Genomic DNA, 22513 nt, shown 5'->3' on the forward strand with positions numbered 1-22513 from the left:
CACTCGGAACCTATCGAAAAATACAATAAAAGTTCATGGGACCAACCTGTAAAAACATGAATTTATGCTGTGAAAACGGACATTTTAACATGGGGGTGTATGGACATTTGCTCCCTTTTGGGACCTGCCCCTAGCGGATTTTCGATGTATTGCAGTTTTTCGCACTTCCGGGTCGGCTTCATTTTTCAGATTAGAATGTTGCCGCTTGGCAGAAACGTTCAGTTTTTAATTGTAGTGTCTGTTCTCTAACTGAACTAAATTATTTTATAAAAAAAAAAATCTAATCAACAGTGGGGGGCGGTGCCGTGGTGGGCTTGTGATGTAACCGGTGTTGCTTTTGAAGACCGGTAACACGTCAACACGACTATCGGAGCAAGCCTAGTTGAGACTGGTCTCACTTTGGATCCCAATCACCTAAGGGTAGTAAGAAAATGGGCCAATGAAGATTGACGAGTGAGATTTCCATGCCAAACCATCCCCCTGGACATACGGGTATATAAGGCCGGCAAGTCACTCATTCAGCTTTTTGCTTCGGAGCCGAGCGGTTGTCTTTACTCGTTCTGCCATTCACCTTCGCTAGAGAGGAGATGCTCTTCCGTTGCAGAAAATGTGCATTCAGCGGGGTTTCGCCTCATGAGTGCACAGATAAGTGCAGCGATTTCACCTCTGGACGCTTCAACACAAAAGCAGTTTCCCTAAAAGTGCAAAGCACAGGTGACATTGCGTCTTTTTCGCATTCCACGCGTGTGTTTTTTGGATGTGGTCGCTTCCTGGCCCCATCTGACAGCCGCGATCACTGGCTCGCATGTCTGGGCCGTCAACACGCTGAGGCAGTGTTCTCACTGTGGGAACATGACAGTTGAGACTCGAGTACCTTCAAAAAGTCCCCTCCATCATTCCCTGTTCTGGTTTCTCTGCACCTAGCGTCTCAGATGCCGATCAATTTCTCAGCGCGGGGCATGCTTAACAGCATCGTCCTGCCCGGTACCTTTCTTCCCGGAGGTGCATGAGGAGGAGGGTTGTGGAAGTTTTACTGCCTGAAGCCGCTTCTCTACTACTCACTACCCTCGATGGTGGGGTAGCCAAAGGATACGTGGAGATTGCACAGGTGGATCATGCAATTGCGGTGCATTTTTGCCTGTAAAGTGCTGCCACCTGGCAGAATCGCCCACGTCTCCCATTCAAGGCCTGCAAGTTCTCTGCCGTGCTTGCAGCCAAGGCCTACAGTGCCGCTGGACAGGCTGCCTCCGCCTTACATGCTATGGCCCTCTTGCAAGTCCATCTGCCCAAAGCATTAAAAGAGAACCCTCCAGCCAAGACGAAGTCAGGGTTTTAACAGCCTGTACTTAATCGTACCCAAGAAAGGCAATGGGTTATGGACGGTGTTGAAACTGCGAGTCTTGAACCGGGCCCTCGTTCAAGATGCTAATGCAGAAATGCATCCTCAAGTGCATTCGCCCCAAAAACTGGTATGCAGAGATCAACCTGAAGGACGCGTACTTCCATGTTTTAATTTTGCCTTGATAGACCATATTTACATTTTTCCTTTCGAGGGTCGAGCATACCAATACAAGGTCCTCCCCTTCGGGCTGTCCCTGTCTCCCCGCACCTTTATGGAGGTCGTGGAGGGTGCCCTTGCCCCGTTAAGGGAAGTGGGCATCCGTATTCTCAACTATCTCGACGATCACTTTTGAGATCTGTTGTGCGAGCACAGCTGCTCATTTTTTTATATTCCGGGTGAGCCCAATCGTGCATCCCCAGGTGGTCCAGCTGATCTGGAGTCGATTTGGGCACATACAGGTAGACCTGTTTGCCTCCCAGGAATCCTCCCATTTCCTGCTCTTTTACTCCCTGACAGAGGCATCCCTTGGCACGAACGCGCTGGCACACAGCTGGGCCTGGGGCCTACGCAAATATGCATTACCCCCAGTGAGCCATCTTGTACAAACACTGTGCAAGGTTATGAATGGTTGCGTCTTACTGGCCCACCTGGACCCCTGTAAATGCCCGATTAGCTCTGTGCTTTCCTTCCTGCAGGAGAGGTTGGAGCGCAGGCTGTCTCCCTCCACCTTGAAAGTGTTTGTTACAGCACATCACTATTCAATGGATGGTAGGTCTTTGGGAAAGCACAACCTGATCATCAGGTTCCTGAGAGGCACCAGGAGACGAAATCCTCCTCGGGCACGCCTCATCCCCAGAGTGCCCATTGAGCCGATAGAGTCAAAGGAGCTTAAGATCCTGTCCCTTAAGATAGTGCTCCTGACCACGCTAGGTATTTGGGCTGGTTGACTCTCATGTAATCCAGAGACCCCGCCCTGGATATGTGCCCAATGTTCCCACTACACCTTTTTGGGACAAGGTGGTGAACTTGAAAGTGATGCCCCTGGGAGGTAGACCCAACCCTCGTTGCTGTGCCCTGTTCGTGCCCTGCACATTTACGTGGACCACATGCACAGAGATTTAGGAGCTCTGAGCAGCACTGCTTTGGAGGTCAGCAGAAGGGAAAGGCTGTTTCCAAACAGAGGTTGGCCCATTGGATAGTGGATGCCATTGCCTTGGCATACCAAACTCAAGACATGTTGTGCCCCTTTGGAGCTAGAGCTCACTCTACAAGGAATGTAGTAGTTCCATCCCTTTCCAGGTAGGACCTACTTTCTTCCATATGTAGGACTGCTCTAATGGTCAGTCCATATGTATGCAGAATGTGGCCTCCGTTGCGTCTCTTTCCGTCTGGACTCGGCACGCTTTTTTGAAATCTCTATGGGAGAAATTAATAGAAAAAAATACTTCCAGAACCAATGCTATTCCAATGCTTATATATATTTCACATTGTGACTACTTCTTGCAATGGGACTCTTTATTTCATATTACTGCGACTTTATATCTAACAGTTGTGACTTTTAATATTTAAATATTTTTATATTTCTTGTTATTGCGACTTTGGTAATGTCACATTTGTTTCTCATAATTTATTTTATTTTATTTGTCGTTATTGCCACTATCTCAGTTGCAAGTATTTCTTGCTTTTGCTACGTTATTTTCTGCTACGACTATTTCAAAAAATGTGATTCATATTTCACATTTTGTCTTATTTTTTACTCTTAGGTGGAAACAGGCTTTCATTATCAATAAAAATGTCAATAAAGCCCCCCAAAAATGTCCAGCTCAGTGTACCACATACATTTATGTTGGACCTGTGTATGAGTATTCATCATAAATGGCATCATAAATTCTCCCACAAGTATGCAGGAATGTCCCTTCCTCTCGCTCCCCTGGTGTTTAATAGAGGAAGTCAAGAGGAGCCCCTCCTCCCTTGGTTTCCTCTGTTGTGCTGAGTGAGTGTGTGTTTTTCAGGGCAACTGTCCCAAAGTGAGCTCTATAAATGACCGCAATGACTGGAAGATGGTGAGGAAAGCCCTCAGCGTCATTGGCTTCACTGATGATGAAGTGGAGGTATGACCGACCAATCACAATACACAGACACTATGAACTATAAGTCAATGTTCTTCTCTTAGAAACAGAAAGTTCTTCTTCTTTATCTTAATCTTTCGTCTCATTCACTCCCGTCTCTTTCCCCACAGGAGCTTCTGAACATTATTGCCAGTGTACTACACTTGGGGAATGTCCAGTACGGAGGAGAGGACAGTGGTAGTGCCTATATCACTACAGAAACACAGATTAAATACTTAGCCAGGGTAATAGGACAGTTTATTTATATCACTGGGCTATGACCACATGTGCATGACCTCTTGTTTATGTTAAAACCTCTAGCAATTTTTTTTCATGTCAGGGGGTTGTTTTTGACTGTGCTTGTGTGTGTATTTGTGATATTGCAGTTGTTAGGTGTGGATGGCACTGTTCTTAAAGAGGCTCTTACGCATAAAAAGATCATTGCCAAAGGAGAAGAGGTATGTTCCCATTCATTTAGATTGGAAAATATTGATTTGTCCTTTTGTTAAGACAAACATCACTATTTCTATTGCTTATACTTGGACATGGGATTTTTCTAAACTTGTTTAAGGAGAGGTGTGATATTACTCTTGAATCATTAATCATAATAATGATTTTTGACTGGCAGATGATAAAAAGGGTGAAAAAAATCCTATAGATTTACATTATATGAGGGATCTCAGTCATTTCTAAGGAACAAAATATCATAGAGACTTTCAGGTGGCTGGCAGGTATTACATACGAAAGCACCACTAACATTTTCTTAATAATGTGAAAATCTTGAAACGTGATAGAATGTCAAATCACATTCCATTCAAAGCTTGTATTCAAACCATCTTTAATAAAATAGTAGTGTTGCTTAATTTTTTCCCCGTTTCACAGTTGTATGTGTATAATATGTAATAATTGTTTATGAATGTTTCCCATAATTCCACTGTCTGTGTTTGGGTTGTAGCTGATGAGTCCTTTAAATCAAGAGCAGGCCTCTTCAGCACGGGATGCCTTATCTAAAGCCATATACGGTCGTACTTTTTCTTGGCTGGTCAACAAAATTAATGACTCTCTGGCCTTCAAGGTATGGACTTACTCTGCTAATAAATATATTATCAGCTCCATATGGCTTTCTCTGATAGTCCTTTACATAATGTGAATATTTAGCGCCCCCACGTGGAGAAAGCTAAGAAATGACACAATATAACTACTCCCGTTTTCTGATGGGAGTTATTGGAACACATGCTCACCATATGATGTTACAGTCTGTGGATGTTTAGTCTGAATGGTCTCCCACAGCTGTTGCTGAATATTTCTGTGCTCTTAATATTTCACAGGATGATTCATTTAACAGTAAGAACGCTTCTGTCATTGGTCTGCTTGACATCTATGGTTTTGAAGTCTTTCAGATCAACAGGTAAAGTAAATATATCAAATGTAATATTTATGTTATACAATTTAACAATTTATATGATGTTTAATATTATAATAATGCATGCACTATTTATTTTATATTACTATGATAATTTAATGTTATTTAAATATTTAAAATAAATAATTAAATGCCATTAATATTGTTATATTTAATCATATTTAATCAAATATATTAATTAAAAATGTAAATATTGTAATTGTTTTAAATAATTTTTTTAATATAGATTCATATTTAGTATTTTTTATAATATTTCATACATTATAATACACACACACACACACATTTTTTTAAATCTATCTTTAATATTTTGGTTATTATGGTTAACGTTGTTTTTGTTTTTTTTCACAAGTATATAGGAAGACTTTGATTTTCAAAGATATCTCAATCTGCCTCTCTTTGTCTGTCTAGTTTTGAGCAGTTTTGTATCAACTATTGTAATGAGAAGCTGCAGCAGCTCTTCATTGAACTGACTCTGAAGTCGGAGCAGGAGGAATATGAAGCTGAGGGAATCACGGTGAGAATCCCATATACACATACACAGCTCAGCATGTGTGACTCTTGTGCGGGGTGGTGGAACGGGGTCTTAATCACAGCTCAATGGGCACATTATGGGCAAACATGTGTAGTGGGCTTTATTTCATGCTGTTATTATGGTAATGCTGACCTCTCACACTGCCGATAAAACATTTTGACGCATACACTGTTAAAGAAAGCCCATTTGTGGCCATGATTCGCGGGTGGGCTGGGAATGCTCTTGATTTTGAGTTCTTTGAATTTTATAGCAAAAACAACATCACAAATCTTGAATGTTTTCCATGTTTTTTGTTCTCTAGTGGGAGCCTGTGCAATATTTTAACAACAAGATCATTTGTGATCTTGTGGAGGAGAAGTTTAAAGGAATCATTTCCATCCTGGTGAGAATGCTTTCTGTTTACTTTCATTAACAATGTATTAAATATTGTCTTAAGCTGCTTCAACCTATTATTCGCCTCTCTTTTCTATAGGATGAAGAGTGTCTCCGTCCTGGAGATGCCAGTGACATCACCTTCCTGGAGAAGCTTGAGGACACTGTCGGTGGCCATGCCCACTTCGTAACGTCAGTCGCGCCACCTTCCTTTTGTCATTCTATCTAATATCATGCTTAAAATCATATCCTGAGCATATAAAGACCAATATATACAATATTACTATATTACAGTCACAAGCTGGCTGATGGAAAAACCCGTAAAGTGATGGGTCGTGAGGAGTTCAGACTGAGCCACTATGCAGGAGAAGTCAACTATAATGTCAACGGTCAGTTATTGAACAGAGGGGCAGAGAAAAAATTAAGAAACAAAAAGAGAGCGTGTCATTGAACAAGAGCAGGCTCTTATGCCCACAGATCTTTCCCAGGCTGAGCGCTGACTGACGTCATTGTGTATTTTCCATCTTCTAGGCTTCCTGGACAAGAACAATGATCTCCTTTTCAGAAACCTGAAGGAGGTGAGGGAACAGGCCCAGAAAAAGAAAAAAAATATTATAAGAAAAACACACTTTATCTGTTCTCAAATTTCCAATGATTAAACATGTTAATGTGTCTGTATGTTCAGGTCATGTGTATGTCCGAAAATAAAATCCTCACTCACTGCTTTGACCGAGAGGAGCTCACAGACAAGAAGCGTCCAGAGACGGTATCTATCTATCTATCTATCTATCTATCTATCTATCTATCTATCTATCTATCTATCTATCTATCTATCTATCTATCTATCTATCTATCTGTATATCTGTATATCTAGCTATCTGTATATCTGTCTATCTATTTCTCTGTCTTTCTATCCATCTATCTATTTCTGTCTTTCTATCTGTATATCTGTCTATCTATTTCTCTGTCTTTCTATCCATCTATCTATTTCTGTCTTTCTATCTGTATATCTGTCTATCTATTTCTCTGTCTTTCTATCCATCTATCTATTTCTGTCTTTCTATCTATCTAATTTCTCTGTCTTTCTATCTATCTATCTATCTGTATATATAGCTATCTGTATATCTATCTATTTCTCTATCTATCTATCCATCTATCTGTATATCTATCTATCTATATATCTATCTCTCTGTCTGTCTGTCTGTCTGTCTGTCTATCTATCTATCTATCTATCTCTCTGTCTGTCTATCTATCTAGCTATCTGTATATCTATCTATCTATTTCTCTATCTATCTATCTATCTATCTATCTATCTATCTATCTATCTATCTATCTATCTATCTATCTATATATCTATCTCTCTGTCTTACTATCTATCTATCTGTATATCTATCTATCTGTTTGTTTGTCTGTCTGTTCCATCCATCCATCCTGCCATTTATTGCTCTTTTTGCTAGTAGGTTACATATTTTGTGTCAGTTTTTTGTTTGTTTATGCTTACACAGAACTGTAAAAAACAAAAATTTGTTTGTGAATCAGTTCCACATTCATAGTAGCATTTATACATAAACCTCAGTAGCTTGGCCTCAGTCCATGAGATAGCGAATCTCTGCTTGCCACCTACACTGTGAGGAATTCCCTGACACTGTTGATCCCCCTACACTCTGTGACTGTGTGCATCACCCCCCACCCCGATCCCAGTGCCCACTCCACAGAGCTCCATTGGCTGAGTGTGGGTGGGCTGCTGTTTAGTTGTTTGCTTTCATTGTTGACCACTGGCTTCTCCCACATTGTCACTGCCTGGCTGGACTTGCACACTGTCGCTTGTGTTCTTGCTTATTCCATCTCTTTTTCTTGTTGCCTCGCTCCGTTGGCTCGCTGCAACCAGGCAGCAACCCAGTTCAAGACCAGCCTGGCGAAGTTGATGGAAATACTGATGTCTAAGGAACCGTCTTACGTGCGCTGCATAAAGCCTAATGATGCCAAGCAAGCAGGTTTGTGAGAAATGTTCTATACTCTTGAGTTTTAGTGCCGTTTATCTCTTAGAAATCGTTATACTTCATACTTGTGCTCATTCCTTTTAACTGTTCCCTTTCTGTGGGACAGTATTAGTATGGTATTGTATGGCATTTGTATTTATTCCATTGTTCTGGATTATTGCCATATTTACAAACCATGGTATTTGTTTGGTACTCCAAGGTATGTAGAAAAATGTGTGTAGTTCTAGGACATAGTGTTGCAATAGGACATAAAAAATATTAGTAATATAGTTTTTTGAACGGAATATGGTAATACCTTTGAATTTTTATACTTTTTCTTGTCAAGCCATCAAACTTGACGTCAAACAGTCATTATTAAACATTTAAAAACAACAGAACATGACCCAAAGTGCTATACAAGTCTAGGAAAAATGAAGCTAAATTGGCTAAATTAAAATGAATAATAAGCTAAACATTTTATTTTCTAGAATTCAAATTTAAAATATAAAAACAAGTGAAACTGTACTTCTTTTGTTATTACTTAAAATAAAATAAAAACCCTGTTTTTTAAAACGAGATGTCTTAGGGTTGTTTATTTCAAATCTTGAGTTTGTGCATTTTTTTTTTCTTCTCCAACTGTTTTTAATGGATTCATTGTTCAAACTGCAGTCATTCATTCCCTCAATCTGATTCTCTCTTACTTCATCAGCTCTTTTGTTTTGCTCTTGTCATTTGTTAGCATCTTTTGTTCGTTAATAAGCTCTTATACTCAAAAATATCGGCAAATCTTTGGTTTTATACACACTACATGCATGATTTTACAATTTATTAAACTGAAATCTCTCTCTATAGGGCGCTTTGATGAAGTCCTCATCAGGCACCAAGTAAAGTATCTTGGTCTGATGGAAAACCTTCGGGTGAGGAGAGCTGGGTTTGCATATCGCCGTCGCTACGAGACCTTCCTACAGAGGTTGGCATCTACATGACTGAAAAAATACACACAATTTAGACCCATTTTAACCATTTTTTTCATGCTGGTCTTATATTGGCACAACGTGGTCATTGTTGCAAGTGTAGCCTTGCTGGGTGACCGAACATACTTCATAGTGGTAACCCGCAATACGCTTGAACTTGTCGTTTATACTAGCCTTAACCATCTGAACCAATGTAGCTGATTTAGGCTTTTTTCAGCTAGGCTCTCTAAAAAAAAAAGCTTATATTTTTAAACTCTGTTACATTTCACACTTTCTGATCCTCTTTTAAAAGCTCAGCACTTCCTGTGGACTTCAGTGATAATGAAGGTCAAAAGGAGCGAGGATTCCTGTTTGTACTTAACTAACTTGCTTGACGTTTCCTGTTTCAGGTATAAATCCCTGTGTCCAGACACATGGCCCACCTGGAATGGCCGCCTGGTCGATGGAGTGTCCACGCTCGTCAAGCACATTGGCTACAAACCCGAGGAGTACAAACTCGGCAGGTTGGTTACACAAATGTTCTAAAATGCCAACTCTTATTTTATTAGTATTAATAAATCAGTATTCTTTCTGTGGTACCAGAAAAGATGAAGGCACCTTTCCTTTTTTTTACAGGACCAAAATCTTCATCCGCTTCCCCAAAACCTTGTTTGCAACCGAAGATGCACTAGAAGTAAAAAAACACAGCCTTGGTATGAGCCATATTAAAATGCATATCTTGAGTAACTGGATGCTCTGCTGTGCTCCTCAACTTCCACAATCTGTTCTTTATGCACAGCTACCAAACTGCAGTCATCCTGGAAAGGCTACAGTCAAAAAACCAAATATCGTAAAATGAAACAATCAGCAATCCGGATCCAAGCATGGTGGAGAGGTATTCTGGCCCGCAGGAAGGCAAAGCGTAGAAGAGAGGCTGCCAACACCATCCGCAGGTCTGTGTGCATGACTTGACTTGTACAATAGTTAATACGGCATCACATGCGATCTGATTCTGCCCAGTGAGAGAGGCTATAGCCGCGTTTCCACCGAAATTACCCGGAACAATTTGTCCCAGGAACTTTTTTGGCCCCAGACCGGTTGCTTTCTGCGTTTACACCGCGGTCTAAAGTACCGGGAAGGTAAACTGTGCGCAACTGCTCCTCCCAGTCTGCGACGGACAGTAATCAGTTTTGAGCGCCACATTTATAATAAGTATGGAGGAGATTCAAACTGTGGTGCAGTTATGTGTTGGTTTACTAACGAGGTAATTAACACAACAAAATAGACGAGCACTGATACTAAAGCGTGTTCAGAAAGCTCGTATGCGTATAAAATTAGACAACGTATGTTATCAGTTATTGTGAGATGCCTGGGACGAACGCGCAAAAATTTCCTCTTTCGCAAATACGCTTAAAAAAAAGCCTGAACCCCGTCTATCAATCATAAATAGTGAATAGTCTTGTATTTCAATCCTGTTATAGTAAATTTGTAACATGGTTTGGAGTGCCTTGCAATAAGATGGCAATGTGTAAACATAATGACTTAATAATAAAAGCTGTGGCAGAAAAGAGACGAGCACTGATAAAGCGTGTTCAGTAGCTCGTAATGCTAACGTTAGATATAACGTTATGTTATCAGCTATTGCGGACATTGACCGTGAGATGGCTGGGACGAACGCGCAGAAAGTTTTCTCTTCCACAAATTCCCTTAATAAAGCCTGAAACTCGTCGCCAGTCCACCAGTTTTTTTTTTATTAAATTCCATATTTGCAGACAGACATCTCTTACTGCATGAAGCCACGACACGAACCGCAATAGATTTTTTAAAAAGGGAGGTTAAAAATAAATAAATGCTGCGTGGTGTCATCCAACCAAAATGCGGCGTGAACACAACCAATCAGATTGTGCAGCGCACAAGTCCCACCCCTGGTTCCTGCGGTGTAAACACATCGAGTACCAGCCCAAAGTTCCTAGTTCCTGGGGAAAGTTCCTGCGGTGGAAACGCGGCTTATGCTCACTTTTGTTTTGTTTTTTTGCCTGTGGTCACTGTTACAGGTTCATAAAAGGCTTCATCTACCGCCACCAGCCACGTTGCCCAGAGAACGAGTACTTCCTGGACTACGTTCGCTACTCGTTCCTAATGAAGTTGCACAGGAGCCTGCCCAAAACAGTTTTGGATAAGAGTTGGCCAAAGCCACCTCCCGCCCTCATCGAGGTGAGATATCAGTCATTCAGTACAGTCATGAACTCCTCTAGACCTGAGGGCTATAAACTGAGAGATTATGCCTTCCTTTTGTTCACAGGCTTCAGAGAACCTCCGCAAACTCTGCATGCAGAACATGGTGTGGAAGTACTGCAAGAATATCAACACCGAATGGAAGCACCAGGTGTGACATTTTAATTATTATTTATTATTAATTCAAATTTTTTATTAGTCCATTTGTATTATTTATTTTATATTATATTATATTATTTATTCATTCACTTGATTGTTGGGCTACTGGAAATTAAGCTTCACCCCAGAACCACTCTCTCACGTTTTACATAGTTTTATTTTATTTTTGTTTTGTTTATTTTTGTTTAATTATATTTTATTATTCGTCCATTTTTTATTCTTTATTTTTACATTATAATATTTATTAATTCACTTGATGGGCTCTTGGAAATAACGATTAAACTTGGAATAGAAGAATTTCGTTTTACACAGATAAATGTTTTATTTTATTATAATTTATTAATAATTATCATTAGCTACATTTTTGTTATATAAATGATTTATTAATACACTTGATTTTTGGGTTACTGGAAATGAAGCTTTATTATCTGTTATTGCAGTTGGAGCAAAAGATGGTAGCAAGTGAAATCTTCAAGGACAAGAAGGACAACTACCCTCAAAGTGTCCCAAAACTTTTTGTGGGCACAAGGCTCAGTGAGTTTTCGTCCTCTTTTTCAGCCTCAGTTTGTAGACTCATTTTCTATGCTGTATATTCTAATTGTTTTCTCTGTGTGTGTGTGTGTGTGTGTGTGTGTGTGTGTGTGTGTTCAAAAGATGGGGAGGACATCAATCCTAAAGTGCTACAGGCTCTGGGAAATGACAAGATGAAGGTGGGTTGAATTCTAGGCTAGTGGGGGTTTTTTTTGGGGGGGGGGGGGGGGGGGGGGGGGGTTGTGCAAAATCTCTCTTTAATGTGGATCAGACTTAGCATGGTTAAAACCAGACCATTCTCAGTAGAAACTGAGTTATGGTCTGGCAAAGCTTCTTTAATAACTCATTTCCAAAGGGGCGTCACCAACGGACGTCGCTCAAATGCCTCTGGGCACAATTGGATAGACCTAAAACTCCTAAAACCAATCAGAGCGATCGGCATCGTGTAAAGCCATATGCTGCGTCCCAATTCGCCTAAGTTACACTACGCCATTTTTGTGAAGAAAAGGTATTTACTTTTGAATGTGTAGCAAAAAAAGTAGGCAAGCTTTGGGACATACTACTTCGTCATCTTTATCGGACGGATCTGTCGCGTGCATCCTGTCACGTAAACTGCCCTGTCAATCATCTTGTCACAGTTAAAATCCTCTATTAAATCTAATTTAATTTCCTACCGTTTCGGAGAGAAATGTAGTAGCACGTTCATCTGCCAGTGGGTCTTTCATGGAGACTGTCCTCATGTGTTTGCAATTTGAATATAATAATGCATATAAAAGTTTGTGCGCTTCACCAACGGAGTGGACGTCGCTCAAATGCCTCTGGGTGCAATTGGATAGACCTAAAACCAATCTGAGCGATCATCATCGTGTAAAGCCCGCCTCAACGTTTCTGATTGGTGCCGCGATTTCGACGGCATGGAAATGGGCTTGAATGAGCTCTTTGCCAGACTACTTGCAGAGCAAATCTAAATTTGCCGGAAGTTGTCTGGGTTTTCCCAGGCTAGTTCAGACTATGATTCGCTACTCTTTTTGTATAAATCCATTCATCAGTCTCTCCAAAGAAGCCAGAAGTCTGTCATTTTTCATGACTGAATATGTGATAAACTGTGTTTGGAGGTGTTTTCTCAGGCAACATACCAAACAATTTGTGAAGCATCTGTGATAATAGATGGAATGTAACAATTGTGTCTTCTCCTAATGTAATCTAAACGTCATTGGTCCTTCCCCACAGTATGCTGTTCCAGTGACTAAATATGATAGAAAAGGATACAAAGCTCGCAACCGACAGCTCCTGCTCACGGCGAACAGCGCCGTTATTGTGGAGGAGGCCAAACTGAAACAGCGGATCGACTACAGCTCACTGAAAGGTGAAATAAGTCTTAAACTGTTCTTACACTTTGTTTGACTGCTTGGTTGGAACCAGAGTTCCCGTTACTTCCAATTTTCACATTACGTTATCAATGTGTGTACCACCATGAGTACTAGCTTTACCTGTTTAGTTGCAAAGATTCTGCAAAGATACTTTATTTGCTATCGCTAACGGCTCACTTTTGCCAGTTAGAACAGATTGCAGTCATATGAATTGTAATGCGTTTTCAAGCAGACTTGAATTTTTGATTTCAGACAGCCATGACAAATAAAAAAGAAGAATCAAAAACAACTCAAAAAAGTGACACACTGACCTCTTCTGTTTTATCTGTAGGGATTTCTGTCAGCTCTCTAAGTGACGGCATGTTCGTTCTCCATGTTGCTTGTGAAGACAATAAGCAGAAAGTAAGTCTAAAGATCGATTATTTGCTTTTTATTTACCTTAAGTGCTAAACTTCCTGTTGTCAGAGTGAATATATGAACTGTATCGGTGTCACAGGGTGACGTGGTGCTTCAGAATGAGCATGTGATCGAGACGTTAACCAAAGTGGCCATCTGTGCTGACAAGATGAACAGCATTAACATTAACCAGGGAAGGTGAGTTGCAGGCGCAAAATTATCATTGTGTAAAATACTTTGAATTCTGTGATTTACATAAATCTGTCTTGAAACTCAGATTATGAAATTATTATACTTTTATGAATAAAAGATTTTGCTTTCCCTCTCATGGACAGTATAAAGTTCAACGTGGCTCAAGGAAAAGAAGGGATCATAGATTTCACATCTGGCTCAGAGTTGTTGATAGCCAAGGCTAAGGATGGACACCTTTCTGTGGTGAGCATTGCTGACGAAATGAATTGAAATGCATCCAAATTATTTCTATTAGAAACAATTAACAGGTGTGTTTTTATTTCTCAGATTGCCCCTCGCCTCAACTCAAGATGATGGACGAGTCATGACCAAGCACTTCCTGCGTTCTCACATGATCTTCCAGATATGCTTATTAGCTCATCAATCACATGACAACAGGCGGAGCTTATCTCTGCCAACGAGACGCCAGCCAGCTGCACCAAAGGCCTCCGCTTTCAGTTGTGAAAATCTAGCGACTTATTTATGTTTTGGGGTTTAATACTGTTATATGAATATTATGATTTTATACGTCAAAGCCAAGAAATAACAAAATATATATATAAATATATGTGCATTTTTCCTGCACTCTGTCTTTATCTAGCTTTTTTGGGGAATGTTGATTGATTTGTTAGAGAAGGTGACCTCAGCCATGTTACCGAGGAAAATCAGGGTTCATAATTTTTAGTTATTCGCTTCGGTTCTATTTATGTTCACCCGTGATTGCTTTTCCATGGATCCTGCAATCCAAACTTACCCGGACCCAGTACACTTTTTCTTCCAGTGAATTCCTGTCATTGTAATGCGAGTTATAATTACTTGGTAACTAAATTAAAACGTTCATAGGAAAGGTATTAATTACTTTGTGCATATAGAAGATTACTTGGAGATGTTTATATGGACGGATAAACCTGTTCTATATGTGCGACATAATTATGCTTACAAGCCTAGTAAGTTATTAATATTAGTTGATTTTGTTCAAGAGAAATGAGAACGAACTTTTAAAGACTTTATGCCAAGTGCATTGAAGGTGTGTGTTATGTATGAAAAGGCTCCTGAAATCTTAATGTTGATGGAAAGAGCAACCGGTGATAGTAACTATGCTAGAGCACCAGCTCCATTTTTCACATTGTGATTCACTCGTCATTCTTTACACATATTAAGAGTTTGAAGATCAGTAAATATGTCTTTTCTCAGTCCCAAATCTGTGCCTCAAAATGTTAGGGTTAGGATTAGAGAGTATTTTTGATAAGATAAGAAAAGTGTTCATGTAGAAATGGGATGAAATGGACACGAAGATTAATCTCCAGTGTTGAATCACTCAGGCTTTGTGCTCCTAATACACTGGACACAATATAATCCTATTAATGCCATTTCCCCCCACATTAGCAATGCTCTAAGCTTGTGAGAGATGTTGTTAGCCCTAATAGTTTGGGAAGTTATGTTATCTACAAAAAAAGGCTTGTTTATTTCTCTTGAGGCAGGTTTGTGTATATGTAGATCAAAAGTAACAGCACTACTAAATGTTTGCAAACCAAATTTAAATGTTATTTTAGAAACTAAACATGGAAATTCGGCAGACCCAGTGCACTGTAGGATTTCAGGCACCGAAAACTGTTAATAGCACAATTATTTGATATTGCCTTGACATGACTGTTAAATGAGAATGTTCAGAGAAACATTGAGCATGTGCCTACCATAGCTAGTGTCATAGTTGAGGATACTTAAAAGAAAACACTGTAAGAATACACGTATGTAATGTATTTAGAACAAATATCTATTTTTGACATTTATAAAATACCCCGATACTGTACACAAACTCATGGCCCACCTGTTGAGATGTAATTCACACTTTTTTTTTATACTATTTGTGTAAAATACCTGGAAATCTGTCAATTTGAAGCAAACTGACAATGTATCTGAGCATATTAAAGCTGATTAAAAACATTGATGTGCCAGCTCTGTATTTTTCATGGGAAATGGGTATTTGTGAACTCATTATTTGAGGTATAAGTCACAACTTATATTTCTTGCTTACTTATCATCTACTGGCAATTTAGTTTTGCATTTCATAAAGGAAATATTACTATTTGAAAGGCAGAAAATTAATTGCGTTCAAGTTTTGGTAATATGATCCAGTAAAGGAAAGAAAGCCTGGGGAATAGAGAGAGTGATGTCATTGTGATGTCGCTGAATTTATTTTATTTTTTTCATTAGTTGTGAATGAAAGAATTGCACATAAATGCAACAATGTAATTTTTCCACGTTTCACGTCAACTATTCTATTTAACTTCTTTAAAACTGTTAAGTTTATTAAAGTCAAAATCACAGCAAAACAAAAGCAATTTGAATAGAGTCTGATTAAAAGTGTTGGAGTTGAATTAATTATAAACGTATGAGTTAATTCTTGTCATTAGTATAGGCTGTACTGTAACCCACCTACTGTGTTGTAAGGATGCATTGGGAAAACCCCAGAAATGGCGGGTCTTAAAGGAACATACAGAGACTGGCACGGCAGTGGGTGGAGATCCTTCAACTTCTTGAATTCTGCTATTTCCTAATATATCAGGTGACTTGGAGAAAAATACATAGAGTTATTTCAGTCATATTTTTAGACGCCTAGCTAAGATCTTTCCGTTTCACTATTGCGATAAATATGTGCGCAATAGTACGTTACATGTAATCGATAAGAGCTTCTGATTTGTCAAAATAATTATGTTTATAATACGCTTATTATGTCGCAAAAGAATAGTTTCACTTTCAACCGCTACTGAATCAGTGAGAGTCTACGGAAGTGTGGGAATAATGCGTGTGACCCTGTAAGTTAGTTTATTTATTTATTTTTTGTGAAGTAATTTCGGTGTGGTTATATGGAACTGTTAATTTATTAATTTGATGTACATCAATTAAACCGTCAATTTAATGAGATAGGCTTTTTAAAGGAATTTCTGTTTCTGACATTTTCCGGGCTAAGTTAGCCTAACTTAGCTATTCTTACGATTCCTTTGTGGTCCCTGTCATAACCAAATCATCTTAAACAAAGTTTAAATTAAACATTAACTTTCTATTTATGTTTGTTATGGTTTATTTATTATGGTTTATAAATATCTTATCTTTTGGACCATAAAACCAAAATGGGTAAAAAAAAATCACATGTGTAAATTTTTTATTTTAAGCTGAATAAATAAGCTTTCCATTGATGTATGTTTGTTAGGATAGGACAATATTTGGCCGAGATACAACTATTTAAAAATCTGGAATCTGAGGGTGCAAAAAAATCGAAACATTGAGAAAATCGCCTTTAAAGTTGTTAAATTCAAAAATAAAATAACAAAAATAAATGTTTTATATATTTAAATTTTATATATATTTAGGTAGGAAATGTAACATTACTGAAATACTTATATAAAAAGAATAAATATTTTTAAATTACACATTTTCTTTTGACTTCCTTTAGGGTGGGGGAGGTGAAGCCTTAATTAGGGGGCCCCAGACTCCCCTATATATAATCAGCAACATATTAAAGTGATGGCTGTTGGAGCCTGTTGCACAGAAATTCAACAGCGTCGCGTGGAGCTGGTGGAGAACTACAGCGAACACCTGACACGCCTGCTGGACGTCCTGTTTAACGTGGGGGCGGTGACCGAGGAGGACCTCAGTCTCATCAGAGGTTCGGCTGTTAGAGGTGAGCGAGAATGTATGAGATTACTGTTGGATGTGCTGAACGGGAGAGGAGAAGAATCATGCAGGGCGTTCCTCTACATACTGCAAAGTGTTCAAGGTGAGACCACAAAGCCAGAACAGGCCAAAAAGCAAGAGCATCTCAAAAAGCACAAGGACATCTTGGCCAGACAGCACAGTCTGGTGGACTATCTCAGCATCAGAGGACACAATTTAGGGCAGGATGAAACCTGGTACTTGACTGATATCACCTTCTCAAGACAAGCTGGTTATGCATTGCCTTCTCAATGCCGACATGAGTCAGCAGGAGTTGGGGATGCTTTCAGGACACGCACGGATGAGATCTGCGTTTTCAGGGATTTGTATGAGAATCTGCTGTCCAAACTATCGAGTGGTGTGAATATGCTGTCAGGAGTTGCTGGAAGTGGGAAAACCACGGTTGTGAGACGGCTGGTGCGAGAGTGGGCTGCAGAAAACACCTCGTCCAAGATTGTCCTATCGCTGTCCTTTCGTGAGCTAAACCTCATAACTCAAGAGCAGAGCTTGCAGGACCTGCTCTCGGATCACTACATCCACCTAAAACCTTTCCTGCACGAGTTACTGAGCTCCAACCCACCCAAGTTTTTACTCATCTTAGATGGTCTGGATGAGTTCTGCTACCCTCTTAATTTCGAACACACTCCCAAGTGCTCAAATCCTGAGCGGGTGCAGCCTATACAATCCATTGTGGTGAACTTAATCAAAGGAATTCTGCTTCCAGGCGTGTCCATTTTCCTCACCTCACGGCCTCATGCGGTCTCCAAAGTTCCTCCAGTGCTGGTCAGTCAGTTTTACAGTCTGCTAGGTTTCTCTTTAGCCCAGCAGAAGCAGTACTTTGAGCAGAACTGCAGTTCTCCAGAGGCTGCCGCTGCAGTGTGGGCCTCTGTGTCGTCCCATAAGCCCCTTCTCCTCATGTGCCACATTCCCGCATTCTGTTGGATTGTGTCCACCGCCTTGAATGACGGTGGCTCCTGCCTTTGTCCTGATTCTGTAAGTGCCAAGTCAGGAGAAAAAGGAGTCCTTGAGAACGCCAACCAACCGAACTCTTCATTGGGACCTTCTGAGGTCCTTCTGAGCTCCAAACCAGTCACGATCACTGAGATCTATTGCTGCTTTGTAAAATCCATCGTGCTATTCCATGTGCAAGGGCGTAGCGAGGGCTCTCATCACACCAGGCTTCAGCACGCCCCTCATGTCCTTGGTGAAATGCAGCCTATTCTCAAAAGCCTGGGAGCTATGGCCTTCAAAGGCCTCCTGGAGAGACGGTTTATCTTCGAAAGCTCTGATTTGAGCTCTTTTAATCTGGATAGCACCAAAATCTCACAGGTGTTCCTCTTTGAGATACATAAAGAGGATCGAGCATCCCTCACCTTTGAAAAGGGCTTCCATTTTATCCACACCAGCGTGCAGGAGTTCCTGGCTGCCCTGTACTATGTTCTTCAGTCACTCTCAGGATCAAATCCATTTTTAGGGCTCAAACCAAGCACAGGCCAGTATCTTCAGTCTGCGTTTAAGCAGATGGCATCAGCCTTTAACAAATTCGGCAGACCGCGGCGCCTCTTCCGCAGACGCATTAAGAAGGCCCTTCGCTGTGGTGTACAACATCAATCTGGACACATGGATCTTTTCTCCAGGTACCTTTTAATACTGTTTTCATATTAAATGCATTTTCATACGTTAATACATTTTCATGCATTAACGGGTCAAAAATCGTTCTATTCAAAATCATTAATGCAAAACGCAATTCATACATACAGTGACTTGAATGCACTTCTTGGTATTTTTTTATATTTATATATTTTCTAATATCTGAAAAAGTCTTGTCTGCTTAATTAAAGTCATGTGGTACAACCAACATGAGAAAAGCAAAGCAGGAAAGTATGTAATAGAGAGAATTTTTTTTTTAGCTTTTTATGACGCAAAAAGGTTAGTACAGGTTGTAAAATGTTATGCATGTGGCGCAACTCGCCAAAAATGTATAATACATAAATAATTCACATATGTAAAATGAAAACTTTCATACTTGTAAAAATAAGTTTTCTTGAAAACATAAATATTTTTCAAACCCAATAAACCAACATTTTTTCCAATTATTTTAAATGCAATGTAAAAGATTTTTTGATAGCTCTGATTTACTATGATGACTACGTTACTGACCAGTTGTTTCTGCTTATCCAGGTTTGTATGCGGCCTGCTGGTTCCTAGAACACGTCTCATCCTAAATGGATTTTTCCCTGATGGGCCCAAGATGCATCTGCTCCGTTGCCAGCCCTCTCCAGACCCGACTCCTCCTTTCCTCCTCCATCTGTTACACTCCCAACTCCAGAGCTCCACCCTCAGCCCAGAGAGGCAGGTCAATGTTTGTCACTGTCTATATGAGTCCCAGGACCCTGGCTTGTCCCAGCGGCTACAGGATTGGATGAAAGTTCTTTCACAGCAGACCCCAGGTCAGTCCGGTTCGTTAAACAGGGACTGGAGCGAGCTGGCTTTCCTGCTACAGCTCAGCTCAGATGTGCAGGTTTTGAATTTGGACGCTCAAGGACTTGATGCTGACGGATTACGCCGACTCCTACCGGTCCTTCCTCTCTTCTCAACTCTCAGGTAAATAGTGTAGGCTAGTAAAAGCTGTAGGCATAATTATTCAGAGATGACATGATGCATTCATTGTTAAATATTATTATTTATTGTACTTATTGTGTGATATGTATTGTATGTTCTTTACATAAAGCCTGGGCCAGAATCCTCTTGGTTCAGAGGGAGCGTCTGTGTTATCCCTCGTTCTGAGAAACCCAGATTGCCGCATTCAGAGGCTGTGGTAAGTAAAATAGAAATGATTATAAATGAATACATTATCATTTATAAATGATCATAATTGAGATAATAGTGAAAAATGAGCCTTTATCATGACTGTGTATGTTCAATATAGGGTGGTTGCGACAGGGCTTGGCTGTGAAGGCCTGAAAATCCTTGTGGAAGCACTGAAAGAAAATCATACCGTGACTGATCTCAGGTGAACAGTGAAAAAAAAAACATAATTTCTCATTACAAATACACAGAAGTTGCATCTTACTTGATATTTACAATATTATTATTTCATTAGAATGGCCATCAATAAAATTGGAGATGATGGAGCTGGTTATCTTGCAGAATTGTTGAGGACCAATTGCACACTGACAGATATCAGGTGACCGAGACTAATCCCCGCCATTGCAGTCTTTCTAGTCAATTATTTATCTTCAGTGTTCACTTTGTTTAAACATTTTGCCTTCAATAGACTTCGTGACAACCTAGTGACAGACAGAGGAGCAGAAGTCCTCATGGCTGCTCTCAAAGAGAACACTACATTAGAGTACCTGTGGTAAGAACCATTTAAAGCTGATTTATTTCAGTCTATTTCCTCGTGATTCTGTAACACAAGTGGCATATATTTTCTTTATCTATCGCAGGATGTTTGACAACAAGTTTACCAAAGACGGAGTCAAGAAGCTGAAAGAATTCGCAAATACCAGACCAAACCTTGACATTAAAGTTTGCGTCTGACCCACAACCGACAAACCAGTGGAACATCTCTAAAGGGCATTTGCATTGCTGAACTGGCTCATTTACATTATTTTAATATTAGTACAACTTATATATTACTTTTAAGACACATTAGAGTGTTAACCACTCAGGCTACTACTGCCCTCTACTGGACTTTTAAAGAGCTGTGGCTACTTATTGGTATGGTACGTTTGTAATATGTATTTAATTGGCATTTGGCTGTAATATAACCAGAAATGTCAATGATTCATAGACAGTTATTTCTAAAGACACTGAATTGCATTTATTTATTTTGTGAAATACCTTTTTAATAGCAAAACCATTGCTTTTTGGCTAAAACCCACACAACAAGATTTTACTGAAGCTTTTAAGTGCTTTGAGGACTCTAAAATGCGGCTTTTTAACACACCTCAGTTCTTCTTGTATACTTTATAAATTATTTTCTTCTTTCTCTTTTCTGCTGTAGTGTCTCAGAGCAGTTTGACAATAATACTTGATTGCCCATTTTCTTTCTGGGTGCTTTTACATGCGGAGCTCATACGGGGTTCTTCTTAGATGCTTCATAAACAGAAGTAAAATGTATGTGTAAAATACACAAAAGCATAGTATTCTTTGGTTAGTCAATTCAAAGATACTATCAAATCAGGGATCGACATGTGAAACTATTGTTAACTCTTTACTTCCTATATTTATTACTGTTACTTTACATCAAGCCAGTTGCAATATATCTGTCAGATAATAGTGTTTGAAACATTGCACACCTGTCTTCTCTCTGAAAGTTGCATAATTTAGGTTCATGCATTGTTATATAATTAATTGTCGTAACATCACGAAATATGAATTGTTATAACAAGTATTATTGCTTAGCAATTCTTACAATGCAGAGTACAAGTGTTATGCAATCATTAAAACAAGATGTACAAAGAGATGTTCAATAAACACATTATATGGGTTCTCCAGATTCCAGTTTGCTTTGGTAATGGAGTCTGGTTTTCACAGGTTCCTGAGGAATATTTAATATCAGTAATCCCTCATAAAGTACTTTTACGTGTTTACTTGAAACCAGCTTACTTGTCTGTATTTGAATGTAGTTGCTCATTTAAACCACCAGATGCCGACGTGATGTTTTTCGACTCGTATCACTCCTTTGTTCAGTTTAGCGCTTAGAAAGAGTTAAGCAACAACAGAAAACCTGATAATACACCGTAAAAAGTGTTTTGGTCATTGGTTCAGTTAACTTCTCTTTTGATATTTGCTGCTCAATTAGTTTATTTATGCAATGTCAATCATCTTTATTAAAAAGAACACAGATAAATGCGACGTCAGAAGTATGCAAAGAGCTCAAATCTGACACCCAAAGAACCAAGTGTCTTGTTTCTTTTTCATGGGAAACCCATAATGTACATTGAGACATTTGGCAAATTTGATTACGATATGTTATATTTATTTCATGTGCCAGTCTTCTAGTGGTTTTGCAATAATGTCATTAATGAAAATCGGCTTGGCTATTATTATGAGAGAGATTGAAATCGTGAAATACGAGGATGCTGGCTTTCTTGTTTGGGATTTGTTTGTTGTTGTTTTTTAAATGAATTTTAAAAAGCCATAAAGGTCATCAAATT

General features: G+C 39.4%; 2 protein-coding genes across 7 annotated transcripts in view; both read left to right on the forward strand.

Moving 5' to 3' along the window:
• Positions 1 to 15578, forward strand: part of myo1cb (myosin Ic, paralog b) — a 46540-nt gene extending 30962 nt beyond the window's left edge. For all 6 annotated transcript variants that reach the window (XM_082180470.1, XM_082180472.1, XM_082180473.1 and 3 more), the window contains 25 exons: positions 3355 to 3453; positions 3582 to 3695; positions 3837 to 3908; positions 4406 to 4525; positions 4779 to 4858; positions 5285 to 5390; positions 5710 to 5790; positions 5881 to 5972; positions 6075 to 6169; positions 6312 to 6358; positions 6466 to 6546; positions 7669 to 7774; positions 8612 to 8729; positions 9123 to 9236; positions 9349 to 9425; positions 9512 to 9665; positions 10767 to 10926; positions 11015 to 11098; positions 11547 to 11640; positions 11761 to 11816; positions 12868 to 13003; positions 13339 to 13409; positions 13504 to 13601; positions 13739 to 13838; positions 13923 to 15578. In XM_082180470.1, the coding sequence (XP_082036596.1) occupies positions 3355 to 3453; positions 3582 to 3695; positions 3837 to 3908; positions 4406 to 4525; positions 4779 to 4858; positions 5285 to 5390; positions 5710 to 5790; positions 5881 to 5972; positions 6075 to 6169; positions 6312 to 6358; positions 6466 to 6546; positions 7669 to 7774; positions 8612 to 8729; positions 9123 to 9236; positions 9349 to 9425; positions 9512 to 9665; positions 10767 to 10926; positions 11015 to 11098; positions 11547 to 11640; positions 11761 to 11816; positions 12868 to 13003; positions 13339 to 13409; positions 13504 to 13601; positions 13739 to 13838; positions 13923 to 13949 (2382 nt within the window). In that variant the 3' untranslated portion in view covers positions 13950 to 15578. The remainder of the gene's footprint in view (positions 1 to 3354; positions 3454 to 3581; positions 3696 to 3836; positions 3909 to 4405; positions 4526 to 4778; positions 4859 to 5284; positions 5391 to 5709; positions 5791 to 5880; positions 5973 to 6074; positions 6170 to 6311; positions 6359 to 6465; positions 6547 to 7668; positions 7775 to 8611; positions 8730 to 9122; positions 9237 to 9348; positions 9426 to 9511; positions 9666 to 10766; positions 10927 to 11014; positions 11099 to 11546; positions 11641 to 11760; positions 11817 to 12867; positions 13004 to 13338; positions 13410 to 13503; positions 13602 to 13738; positions 13839 to 13922) is intronic.
• A 154-nt stretch (positions 15579 to 15732) lies between these two features.
• On the forward strand, positions 15733 to 21845 carry LOC309506608 (NLR family CARD domain-containing protein 3). Its single transcript, XM_082180492.1, has 8 exons — positions 15733 to 16450; positions 17089 to 18985; positions 19530 to 19952; positions 20080 to 20166; positions 20278 to 20361; positions 20452 to 20535; positions 20626 to 20709; positions 20798 to 21845. The coding sequence occupies exons 2-8, from the start codon at positions 17160 to 17162 to the stop codon at positions 20889 to 20891; spliced, it is 2682 nt and encodes an 893-aa protein (XP_082036618.1). The 5' UTR covers positions 15733 to 16450; positions 17089 to 17159; the 3' UTR covers positions 20892 to 21845.
• Positions 21846 to 22513: the final 668 nt, after the last annotated feature.

Source organism: Leuciscus leuciscus (genome assembly GCF_965113295.1).
Source record: "Leuciscus leuciscus genome assembly, chromosome: 9".
In the NCBI taxonomy this organism is placed as follows: Eukaryota; Metazoa; Chordata; class Actinopteri; order Cypriniformes; family Leuciscidae; genus Leuciscus; species Leuciscus leuciscus.

What these genes read in the sequence shown, in the direction of transcription:
- LOC309506608 (XM_082180492.1), top strand. Translation starts at nt 17,160, where the DNA reads ATGGCTGTTGGAGCCTGTTGCACAGAAATTCAACAGCGTCGCGTGGAG. An exon ending in TGCACACTGACAGATATCAG is followed by an intron (nt 20,536 to 20,625) that starts GTGACCGAGACT and finishes TGCCTTCAATAG; the next exon opens with ACTTCGTGACAACCTAGTGA. An exon ending in ACTACATTAGAGTACCTGTG is followed by an intron (nt 20,710 to 20,797) that starts GTAAGAACCATT and finishes TATCTATCGCAG; the next exon opens with GATGTTTGACAACAAGTTTA.